Consider the following 12,222-nt stretch of genomic DNA (forward strand, 5'->3'; position numbering starts at 1 on the left):
ACTCACTGCTAGAAACGTGCCCAGCTATGACATATTTATGCATACATTTGAAGACCGCCCTATTTCTTTCAGCTAGACCTAGACCCTGTCTAATCGGTAGAGTTAGATCTCGCTATAATGAGGCCAAAAAAAAAAAACCATTTAGTTTAAACGCTATAAAGAAATGAATAAGGAACAATAATAAGTAGGTCGAGGGGTAAATAGTTGGCCTATACTCTGTTTCTACACTTTATTGAGTTTTTGTCTTGCAGTATTTGTGTAGGCCTATACTCTGTTTCTACACTTTATTGAGTTTTTGTCTTGCAGTATTTGTGTATATATTATTAACTGGCCTATTTTGTTTGACAAAAGCCGATATTGAAAGTATAGACCACTGGGACTATTCATTATTTTGTACACAAGTCTAAAATGAAAGATTACAAAGAAAGACTGTATACACACAAACTCAGAGGCAGCGCCTGGTGGGTCCACAAATGGATCTGAAGTAGTTAAAAAGGCAGCTTTCAATATTTTAAAATTAAAATCACTTTTTTCCTTTGGTTGTCTGCTAGGACATCTTTACTTGTTATTTTGATTTATTCTTCAATCAAGTTGATCATTTTTTCTTGTTCACATACAAAAATACATATTTAAACAGTCACCAACAAAAACACAAAAACATAAAAAAATACTGTAGTGTTATATACAAAGAAAAAACTTGATTCAACAAATTCTGCACATTGTGAACAGAGACAAAAAAAATTACAAAATTTAATTTTAAAATGGACATACAAAAATGTACATAGATAGAAATAGCAATGTGGACTTCAACCATGATGCAGAACAAATAGAAACTAAGTAATGCTAATAGAACAAGTGTTAGATTTCCTGTTGCATGAAGTGCCCAATCAGCTCTAGGTTAGTTGATACTTCATGTAAAGCAGCTTATACTCTGTAGTCAGTCTCTTAGGTACAGTAGACGGAAATATTTGTGTATTGAATTCAAACTTTCTCTTAAGTGTGTACATCTACATCTGGTTTGCTCTAAATCTATACTGTTATAGTTTCCTTTAACAGTATCATTTTTAAAATGTAAAAAAAAAATTTGCGTTAGGGGAGCACTGTTTGAGACTCACTGCTAGAAAAGTGCCCAACCATGTTACAATTTCAAATGAATGATACTCAAAGTAGCCAAGAGAGAATTATTTATTCTTTTTGTAACTAGAAACTTAACAGCTAATTAAAAACATTTCAAGTTCCTCCAATAATTCTGACCTTGTAGCCTTCTGATTTGTTTGTAACTATCTACAGTTAAGTCTCTAGTCAGTCAAGTTTCATACACATTTTCATTTCATTTCTAATGACAAGCCAAAGTATTTCCAAACAACAAAATACTTTATGAAACAAAGTTATTGATTGAGTAACTTTCTGAGATTGAGTTCAAAAAATGCGTCTGCTTCTTTCTGACTTTGTAGTTGCTCCTGAAGTTTGATCATTTTGTTACTAAGAGTTGGTGTGGACAGCTGACAATCTAATCTTGATGACAAATTCGTTACTGTAATGCTGTTGGAGGATCGCTCTGTGAGGACTGAACTATTTGGATTGGCCTTTAGAGTTGACAACTTAACAGGAAGGGAGTCTGAATGTGTTTTCTTCAACGAATCTTTGTTTCTGTTGGGAGTTGCAGACATGAAATTATCAGCTTTAAGGGTACACGTTGATAGATGACCTAAACTCACAATGGGTGTCACATCTTGAAGAAAGGAAGGAGTTTTGGGATATACTTCAGGCCTACATTCAGACAGCAGTGACTGTAAAGTCTCTTCCAACTTTGCTGCCCTCTTGCGCTCTTGCTCAAACTGATCTTTCAGAGTCTTCCACTCAGCTGAAGGAATCTGGTTAGCTGTTTAGGTTAAAAGAATGAAATAAATAATTACCACAGTATCCACCCACTTCATTATTTAATTATTATAAAAAAAAAAAAGAGTTCTAACATAACCAGCAATAAAAAAAAGTAATGCAAACAAAACAATTTCCAATAGAAAACTGCAGTCTGCAATTAGGAAGATCAATAGAAGTGAAAAAAAATTCTATCAATAAGATTAGTATTAGATTAGATTATTTTTTTATTTTTTTTATTGATTTATGTTTTCTTAGGTACAATAAATAATTGTAGAAATTTTTAACTTGATCCAAAAATGGTTGTGTGAGAAATAAAGTGTACAATTATCAAAGAGGACAAAACACTACAGATTTTCCTTCTGGTAATCACTTAATACTTATAAAGATTAATTTCCATTGTTGATATCAAAAAATCAATTAATTATCAGTAATTAATTGACTAATTGGTAAAATTTTTTTATTGATTCATGTTTTGTTAGATAAAATAAATGATTGTGTAACTATTTCAACTTGATCCGAGAATAGGTGTGGGGGAAATAACATGTTCAAACTTTTATCCAGACAGACAGACACACAGTGTGAGTTGATATAAGCTTGTAAAAATATAACAATCTTCTCACCAGGCTTTGCAACTGTGTGTGACATGGATATAGCATTCTCAGATGACTCTACAAGACTTTCCTCTTTGAAAGATTTGGCTTTCAAAACTGTGCCTTTTATCTGTCCCTTTTCTAGTGAAAAATAAAATACATATTTAAAGTGAAACCTTACATTTTCTTTTACTTCCACATATTTAAAGTGAAACTTTAGATTTTCTTTTACTTCCACATATTTAAAGTGAAACTTTACATTTTCTTTTACTTCCACATATTTAAAGTGAAACCTTACATTTTCTTTTACTTCCACATATTTAAAGTGAAACTTTACATTTTCTTTTACTTCCACATATTTAAAGTGAAACCTTACATTTTCTTTTACTTCCACATATTTAAAGTGAAACTTTACATTTTCTTTTACTTCCACATATTTAAAGTGAAACTTTACATTTTCTTTTACTTCCACATATTTAAAGTGAAACCTTACATTTTCTTTTACTTCCACATATTTAAAGTGAAACTTTACATTTTCTTTTACTTCCACATATTTAAAGTGAAACTTTACATTTTCTTTTACTTCCACATATTTAAAGTGAAACTTTACATTTTCTTTTACTTCCACATATTTAAAGTGAAACTTTACATTTTCTTTTACTTCCACATATTTAAAGTGAAACTTTACATTTTCTTTTACTTCCACATATTTAAAGTGAAACTTTACATTTTCTTTTACTTCCACATATTTAAAGTGAAACTTTACATTTTCTTTTACTTCCACATATTTAAAGTGAAACCTTACATTTTGTTTACTTCTTCCTTAAAACAGAGACTATAACTACATGCACAAATTTAAATAATTAACTTATAATTAACAGACGTTGACACATGAAAAATATTCTATCATACACTCATACACATTCCCCACTGTTTATCTACTCATTGAATAAGAGCTTTTAATTAAGTCATTGTTGTTTTTAGCTCAACTCCAGCAGCATTTTAAGACATTAAGTTTATACATATTATTTTAAAAATAATTTCTAATGTTGTTTTCTATAAAAACTGAGTCAATGAATCAATTCCTAGAAGTGTTTACACTCAATGACCTGATTGTTCTGTATCCCTTACAGCATCAAGCCAAACTTCTGGTGGTTGCCAATCTTCCAATTCACTCTCTATGTAGTAAACCATAGGCTCCTCATAGTCTTCAACTTCCTCGTCTTCAGCTTTTTCCTAAGAAAACATGCAACACAAAAGACAAACGAGTTAGTTTAAAATAAGAGAGAAGTTATCTAATAAGAGAGAAGTTATCTAATAAGAGAGAAGTTATCTAATAAGAGAGAAGTTATTTGTGGCAACATAAAGTCTGAGAATAAATAAAGTAATGACAAAAGTTTAGGTAATAAAATATTTTTGTCCAAATTGTGGAAATGTAAATACTTAAGTTCTGAAATTGAAACAAAACAGTGTAAGATTCAAAGTAATAGAAGCACTTACAGGTTTTCTGATCTCCACATGTCCTGTACGCAGAGACACCAGTCTGTAATGTATACATGCATCAATCAGGTCAGTCCAGGCCATATTGACATAGGTTGGTTCACAGGGCCCGCACTCTTCTGCTAGCCAACAAAACTGGTCAAAGTTTTTCTTGACTTTGGACAGCAGATCAGCCACTCTGATAATTAACAGATTGTAACAGATTGATGATTAATAGATGCAATATGAACATTGTTTTCTTTTAGCAAGTAGTTTACTCAAACTGCTATTTTGTTTTCTTTTAGCAGGTATTTTTACTCAATCAAACTTTTTATTTTGTTTTCTTTTAGCAAGTATTGGTTAAAAATACTGTAGTTTCTAAAGTTAAACAAAACAAATAATTTGACTTACTGGTGAAACAAACAAAGTTTAGCTGAGCCGCTGTCTTTTTTAGTGAGTGAATTAACATAAGCCCAAACATCCTGACACACTGTTGACCAATCCTCGGTTTCCATATCACTATAGCGGAACAATGGTAACCTCAATTTGCCAATAAGTTCATACAAGTTACACATGTGCTCTTCACTGTTCCAAGTAGATGGTATGAAATCTAACAAACGAAAACATTAAAATATTAATACTGAAAACTAGATTGCTTTTTATGATGATTTTGATGATGTAATTGAAGGTCAAGTTTAATAAGACCATCTGATTGATATGATGTGACTGTGTGTTGACTGTAATGAAATGTATTGATAAACATGATTTTGTGAGAGTGTCTGGTTGGTGATATTTGAATGAGCAATATGTTATGAATGTGTGGACCTAAAATCTGTATAAAGACTAGCACTTAATAATAAAGTTAAATGCTATAAGTAGTTTAACAATAACAGTTGGAGCTGTTTTAAATTTTGTAAGTTGTTTAACAATAAACATGGAACTATTTTAAATGTTGTAAATGGACCTCATTCACGAATCGTAAACAAACAGCATTTAGTCATGTGATAATATTGATAAAACAACTAAAAAAAACTGTCATGTGATAGCCATTGTGTATTAAAAATTAGATCGTAATTTGTATAGAAGAGATAGAGAATCACGTGGCTAAATGTTGTTTGGTTACGATTGGTGAATGAGGTCCATTTTTAACAATAAATGTTGGAGCTGTTTTAAATGATGTAAGATGTTTAACAGTAAAAGTTGGAGCTGTTTTAAATGTGGTAAGATGTTTAACAGTAAAAGTTGGAGCTGTTTTAAATGTGGTAAGAGTTTTCTTGTAAAAAAAAAAACAAAAAAAAAAACACTTAGTTATATAAATTGAAATTATTGTAATATAAAAAAAGGATATACAATGAATTAAAAGCGAATTTTACAGCTATTCGTTAGTAGAAATAGTTATCTAGATAAATATAAAAAGTGGGTTAATATGCCTAAGAAAAAAAAATTTCTTTGTATGTCTAAATATCCACATTTATACAGTGTGTGACCATCATAATCTTTATTTTTGCTTGAGATGGTATCAGATATCAATAGAGTTTTTAAAACACAGGTGTCCATGGGGTGGGTATAAGTGAGCACATTTGTTTCCAAGGCCAACAGGTAACTTGAATAATAGATGGTCTGAACAATGGCTAATTACCATTAATCTTCCATGCAAATGTCGGGCATTCATAAATCCTGAGTAAAATAACTAATTGGGTTTATTAGCTCAAATGGTCACTACATTCAAATACTGAAAAAATACTTAGTCACCTTATATTACGAAAAACTGAAACATGGAATCAAAATTGAACTCTTGACATAGTGAACATTCATCAAATATTAATGTATTCAAGAATAAAGAACAAAAAGTTTTACGATGCAAAAAAGACTCACTAGCAGAAATACTGTGCTGGTCAAATTCTGGTGATGGCCATGAGATGTCAGAGAGTGAACCTGATGCAGTCACCATAGAAACATGCTCAATCACAGCGTTGTACAGTGTCAGCAAAGTGTTGGGTGACTGGTGTGAAAAACAAAGTGACAATATTTAGATCAGGTCTAACCAAGTCAAAATGTTTCAAGGCATCAATGTGCTTGTTTCAAGAGAGCATGTAATAGTTACCTGGTGTAGTTTTTGATGTTTGCTTCTCGTGCGTAAATCTTGAAAGACAGGAGCTTTATAAAACTCCACGACTGCATCCTCCACAGCATCAGAGACTGGTTTAGCTCGCAGTTTTGGAGCTAATGGTAAATTATTGACAGTAAACTTCAAGCTATTGGTCAGCTAATAGAAAAAAGAAACCCAAAATCGTTTGTTTTATTACTTGACAAAAATATTAACTGTATTCAAATTATTGTAACGAGTGCATTTTGCATTACAACAGTATTTTTTTCAAATTTTGTATAAGATAAGATTATCATGTATCATTGGAAGTAGACAGATAAGTTTTTTTTAGTAAAGACAAGATATGTAAAGCTCTTTTTCTGAAAAATTTTTAACAAAGAAAGGGTTAGCGCAGAGTATTAGACCTACCTTGGAAAATGAATGTCTGCAAGGCTTTTTGGGGTTTTAAAGGTATTAAGTTTTTTTTTTTTTTAAAACACACATTGTTCTATTTTGTTGGTTTTTTTTATGGTTATCTTTATTTGCTTAGGAGTTACATGCAAGACTTAAAACTGGAAATAGTTGCTGTTGTGTTAAGAACAAAGACTCAGAGGTTTCAAGAAAAAGTGAACTAAGTAAAAAATGAACTAAGTAATTAAACAACTTCCATTTCTAGGATCCAATTCATTGATTGTTGATACCTGTGATGTCCAGTCTTGATAATTCACCAAGTGTTGTTCCTCAGAGCCTATAAAAGGTTCTGCCAGATGAACTGCACTAATGAGGTCTTGGTCATACAATGAAGTCAGTTCCAACATGTCATCTAGCATTGACATAGTAACAAAACATTGCTCTGATAGTCTTGGTACAATCACAACTAAAGGGAGGGCTGGACTCTTTCTTTTTTGAAGCAGTATTTGATGCAGGCGCTTTTTATCTTTAGTCCATGCCATGAGCTGAAATAAGTTTCTAACAGATGTGAAAATAGTTCAATGAAAAGATCAACAGCAATATACAACTGCTCAGAAATTTATACTGTTTAAGTGTAATTAAATATTTGCATCTTTTGACCCAAAGGCTAACATTAATCTTATATATTTTACACGACTTTTTTTTTTCACTATCATATCATATTATAAAAAAAGAAACACCTTTAACAAGGACAATTAGTGATGAAACAGAAAATATAAATCTTAAACATTTTTTGACCATAAACAAGGGCTATTACTGATGAAACAGAAAATATAAATCTCAAATATTTTTTGACCATAAACAAGGGCTAGGATTGATGAAACAGAAAATATGAATGTCATTTATTTTTGCTGGTTGTGAGACAAGGAAAGGAATCCTCAGGATTGAATTTCCCATGGTAGGGGAAATGTAGAATTTTAAACAAATACATAGAGAAGTCAAAATCATAATTAAATAAAGATGCCAGCAAGTCAGTAAATAGTTATAGTTAAGTCAACTTCTTTATATCAGTAGTTCAAGAAACATCAAATACAAAATCACAGAGTTGGCACTCATCATATTTCACTGTTTAATTGTGAGGTCAAATACTATTCTCCTTCTAGTGATCAGCATTCCTAGTATGTAATACTTTTTTTTTAAATCACTTTTTTTAAATTATTTAATAGCTGTTTTATTTTTCCCTTTAATCTAATTTATTGTTTGTTTGTTGTTGTTTTTTTCAATTTAGATCTTATTTTTTATTATGCCATAGAATCCAAAGAAAAATGTGCAGGTAGCTAAATGTAAGATATCTATTTAAAAAAACACTTTTTTATTATTGTAACTCAAAAATGTGTCAATCTCCTGCACCAACACAACCAAAAGAATCTTTAGAATTACCTGGGATTTCTTTGACAACTCTTCTGCAATGGATGTTATGAACAGTACAGCATTGGTGCCCTTCAGTAAATCTTTCCTCTGGACATCAATCTCTTGTGTATCATTCCAGCATCCATGAAAACAACGTATGCAAACACCTATAGGTGTTACGACAGAGTTACTGTTAAACGGATTGATATGGTGCAATGTAAGAACCTGGCCCTGAAGAAAAGAAAATAATAGTAGACTCTAATTTTTAATGCACAGAGAATTCTTAGATGAAGCTCCAACAAAGTGCTTGAAAAATATTTTCAATCTACAAAGAGCAAACAAAAAATATAAACATGAACCTGATAAGTTGGCGAGGTCTCTAAGATTGTGTCTCTTGCATTGTTTTTACAGAGTTTGGCTCGAATCCATTTATGAAAAACTGACACATCCTCTAGCTGTTTCTCTGGTAGAGAAACAAGAAGTTTCCATTGAGGTTGGAGTGTATCTGGATCTGAAAGAAGTATTGGATAAACTACAATTTATTTGACAGGGCTATTTTTTAAACTATACACGAATGCTCATTTTATAATAAATTAATCACAAGTGAAAGTATAACCTATCACATAACATAGAAGGCAAATGCATCTAACTTGGGATTCTAAAACAAAGATATAAGACTGTGTTAAATAGTCTGGCCAGCTTTTCATGAATTGCAAATCAGAAATTTAAAAAAAAGCTAAAAATATATATATGAAGTCAATCTACACTGACCAACTAGTTTCTCTGACAACCAAAATTGAACAGCAGTATTAAGTGTAGGACCAACAATAGATGACAAGTCCAGGGGATTCCACATCAACAGGCTAGCCAGCATCTTTCTTGCAGACGCCATAGTTAAATGAGTTGTTAAGTATAATTGCTCTTGTATTATTTTCATTGGTGATGCAATAGTAAGCTTAGCCCTGTTAACACAATTTGTAACATGGAAAGAAATGATTACATTAAAAAAATACAATTAAATCAATTCTTCATGAAATTACTTATTTACAAGTAAACTGTCACAGTCAAAATAGTTAACTTATTGGACCTTATTGTACTTTAGTGAATTTTGTGAACATAGAGCGTGAAAATGTAAATAGTGAAAGTGATTTAGGTATGACCGGAAGTAAGGTCATATAGAAATCGACAGTCTACAGTTGGAGCTCAGGAATATTAGTTGAACAATAAGCAGTATAAGTGTGTAGTTGAAGGAAGTTAGTTACAAGTATGTAGTCAAGAGAAGTACTTAGTATGAGTTGAATTTATTAGCTTAAAGTTATTAATCTTATGTGAAGTCAAGCAATGAACTTAATGAGAAATGAAAGTATTTTAAGTGAAGTCAGAAGTTATTATGTTCATCAAATAGAATTATGCTAATTGGATTGATGTCATGGAAATAAACTTCATTTTACTACATTCTACAAGAAGTCTTTTGTCTTTACACAATTGAAAGTACTGTAATACTGCTGTGGATGACAAGCCTACAAGAGATATGTCTACAAGCATTCTACAAAACTAAGGTAATGATCTTCATCATCTTTATTGAACATAGGATGTATTTAATCACAATTGCGAATATCAAGTATTATATCATCCTTCTCGTTACATAAACCTAATAAGATCCAAATTTCTTGCAATAAACTCTCAGATTTTCAATATGTTTTACTTTTAAACCTAACAAAAAGTTTTAAAAGATGTTTACAATAAGTAAGCTACAGGAAGATGAAGATAAAAACTTGTGGTTGTATTTATTTGAAACTTGTTTAATGATAAAGTTAATTAATTCATTCATTAATATCTATTTTAACTCCATTACTTATCAAAGGGGGACTACCTGTCACCAATGTAAAATGATTTCTCAGAAATCTTCTTGTCTTTCCTTGCAGGCACCAGCTTCTGTAACTGTTCACTGATAGAGATGGCTGGGGGAGCACTTGGAAAATCCAGCATGGCACGCTGTACCTTAATCTTGGAGATGTACTTGGATTTCCAGCACTAGAAATGTTAAAAAGGGACAAAATTAGCAGAAACAATAATGTTTAAAAAAAAATATGTTGATTTGAAATATTTAGCAACACATTAAACAATAGTTTTATATATTGCCAAGCAAAGGTTCAAATATCATTTTAAAGTTTTAGTGGGTTCTTTTACTTTAAATTAGAAAACTATTTCATTACAACTAACCCACTGTAAAGATGTACATAAAATATTATTGCAGTTCACAAAAAAAAAAAAAAAAATTTTTTTTGTAAAGAGTAGGATGTCATATTAGAAAGTACTAGTAGTATTTAAAAAGACTCATCTAGGTTTGAGCATCATCTTGAAACAACTGATTTCAGATGTGAAAAAGACATTAGTCTGATAAAATTATTGTGGTAGCCAATTTAGTTGGTCACTTCTTAAAACTTATTAACTGAGGGCGGAAGAAATGTATTAATTCCTCTCATATACACCATTGTTGTTGTTTTTTAATAACAGCTACCTGGAAAAATTTCCTGCATGTTATCAACTGGACACATCTAGCTGTAGCCTTGAGTCTTTCATTCTTTGCCACAACATCTACTTCAAAAACCTCTTGGGAGATACTGGCAATCATTTCTGTCAGAACAGAGTTTAAAAGCTCCTGACTGTACTCTGAGCTGCTTCTTGCCTGGCACTGTCTTAACAGCTCACCATTTACCAGTCTGGAAGATCCAGAACAAATGTTTATTTCATTTATAATGCAAGCATAGATGAATTATAAAACGTGATATTGCAAAGTGCAGAGACAAGTTTGAACTGAGTACAAATTTATTTCAAACCAAAGCCTCAGTATTTCCTACTTTTCAAAGAAAGTTTCTGATTGGATATAATAATATAATAAATACATTAAGCTGTAACTTCAATATCAACATTTAAAATAAAGAAATGAATAATAAAGTATGAAATCTCTTCTGAGAAAGACTCAAGCTAATTGAAAAAGGCTTTACTTCATTTCATCTAAGGCAATATCTTGGATCAAAGTCTCCACTGTACTGCTAACCAGCTCATCGCAGACTGAAGACATTTCATATTCTTTTAGTTTCTTTCTTTCCTCCTCTAGGGCCAACCTTAAAAACGTTTCTTCTTCTTCTATCACTTCCTTACAGATTGATCTGTAATGTACAAAGAATAATTAGAAAATTATATTCACTTTTAGTGTTAATGCCAATTACATTCACACTTAGTGTTATGCCAATTACCTTCACATTTAGTGTTAATGCTATTGGCTGTACAATAGAATAGGAAATAATTAAATAATTGTATCAATAAAATGTTTAAATGTTAGTAAAAGACAGTTACCTGCCCATGCTAACAACCACATCATCAACAATGTTATCAACTTCATTCAATAAGATTGAGTGCCCAATGGAAACTGTTGTGGCCATGTCTTTTATGTTCTTATCAATTACTTCCAAGATCAAAGTCCTGGTCAAACTTTTAATCACCTGTAATAACAAAAAAAACACAAATTTTGAGACAACAACAAAACAGATAAAACACTGGCATAGAAGAAGAATCCAAGCTCTCTAGTGTATTGGAACAAATCTTTCAATTTCAATCTTTCTTAGATCTTTACAGCTTTGGAATTTTCCAAAATCAGCTTTTTCATATCTGCACTGAACCAAATGATCCAGTGATGAATTTAGCAGATGAGGGTGATGTTTTCTTTTAATTTATTATTTAGCTTAATAAATTAAGGAATTTTTATTAGCCAGCAAAATGACACAATTATGCTTTCCATTTTTGTTGAACTTAATTGTTCTACATCCAAACCAAGGGTTTCCCTTTAAGTAAACTATCGGCAAAACAAAGTTAGTGTCAACATTGGATAGAAGAAAACATTTCTTGCTATGACCCAACAATATAGAGACAGTGTGATACAACTAAGTATGAGCCAACAATATAGAGACAGTGTGATACAACTAAATCAAAATAATTTATTACATCATTAGATACTGTAATGTTTTCTCTCTTTACTGCTACTGTTCGAAAAGAAGCTTCAGCAACAGTCTGTTGTGAGTTTTCAGGTTCATTAGTTTGTTCTTCTGAAACTTCCTGTACAGCAAGCCTTGGGGCAAGCAAGCCACTTGTTGCTAAACATAAAAAAATGTAAATTTGAAAAAGTACTTTCAGTTATATGAGCAGTATAGTGGGGGGTTTTACATGATTTTAGTTATTCATTGAAAGAAAATTTTGAAAAGAAAAGTTATATCTTATTATAATTAATATTTCATAAAATATAAAAGCAAACTTACAATGAAATTTTTGTAATAAAAATATATTTGAATTACACTACAAACATAA

The 12,222-nt window shown here is 31.1% G+C and overlaps 1 protein-coding gene across 3 annotated transcripts in view; it reads right to left on the bottom strand.

The window, feature by feature from the left end:
• Window positions 1-678: 678 nt before the first annotated feature.
• The window catches only part of LOC106070848 (germinal-center associated nuclear protein-like), a 37,674-nt gene continuing 26,130 nt past the window's right edge, over window positions 679-12,222 (bottom strand). For all 3 annotated transcript variants that reach the window (XM_056027293.1, XM_056027294.1, XM_056027292.1), the window contains exons 18-33: window positions 11,863-12,011; window positions 11,218-11,363; window positions 10,866-11,030; window positions 10,379-10,580; window positions 9,731-9,891; window positions 8,629-8,819; window positions 8,217-8,368; window positions 7,888-8,088; window positions 6,738-6,992; window positions 6,055-6,216; window positions 5,826-5,952; window positions 4,362-4,560; window positions 3,972-4,149; window positions 3,581-3,707; window positions 2,502-2,612; window positions 679-1,882 (exon numbers count right to left, since the gene is read on the bottom strand). In XM_056027293.1, the coding sequence (XP_055883268.1) occupies window positions 1,389-1,882; window positions 2,502-2,612; window positions 3,581-3,707; window positions 3,972-4,149; window positions 4,362-4,560; window positions 5,826-5,952; window positions 6,055-6,216; window positions 6,738-6,992; window positions 7,888-8,088; window positions 8,217-8,368; window positions 8,629-8,819; window positions 9,731-9,891; window positions 10,379-10,580; window positions 10,866-11,030; window positions 11,218-11,363; window positions 11,863-12,011 (3,020 nt within the window). In that variant the 3' untranslated portion in view covers window positions 679-1,388. The remainder of the gene's footprint in view (window positions 1,883-2,501; window positions 2,613-3,580; window positions 3,708-3,971; window positions 4,150-4,361; window positions 4,561-5,825; window positions 5,953-6,054; window positions 6,217-6,737; window positions 6,993-7,887; window positions 8,089-8,216; window positions 8,369-8,628; window positions 8,820-9,730; window positions 9,892-10,378; window positions 10,581-10,865; window positions 11,031-11,217; window positions 11,364-11,862; window positions 12,012-12,222) is intronic.

This window comes from Biomphalaria glabrata, chromosome 4, assembly GCF_947242115.1.
Source record: "Biomphalaria glabrata chromosome 4, xgBioGlab47.1, whole genome shotgun sequence".
NCBI classification, from domain to species: Eukaryota; Metazoa; Mollusca; class Gastropoda; family Planorbidae; genus Biomphalaria; species Biomphalaria glabrata.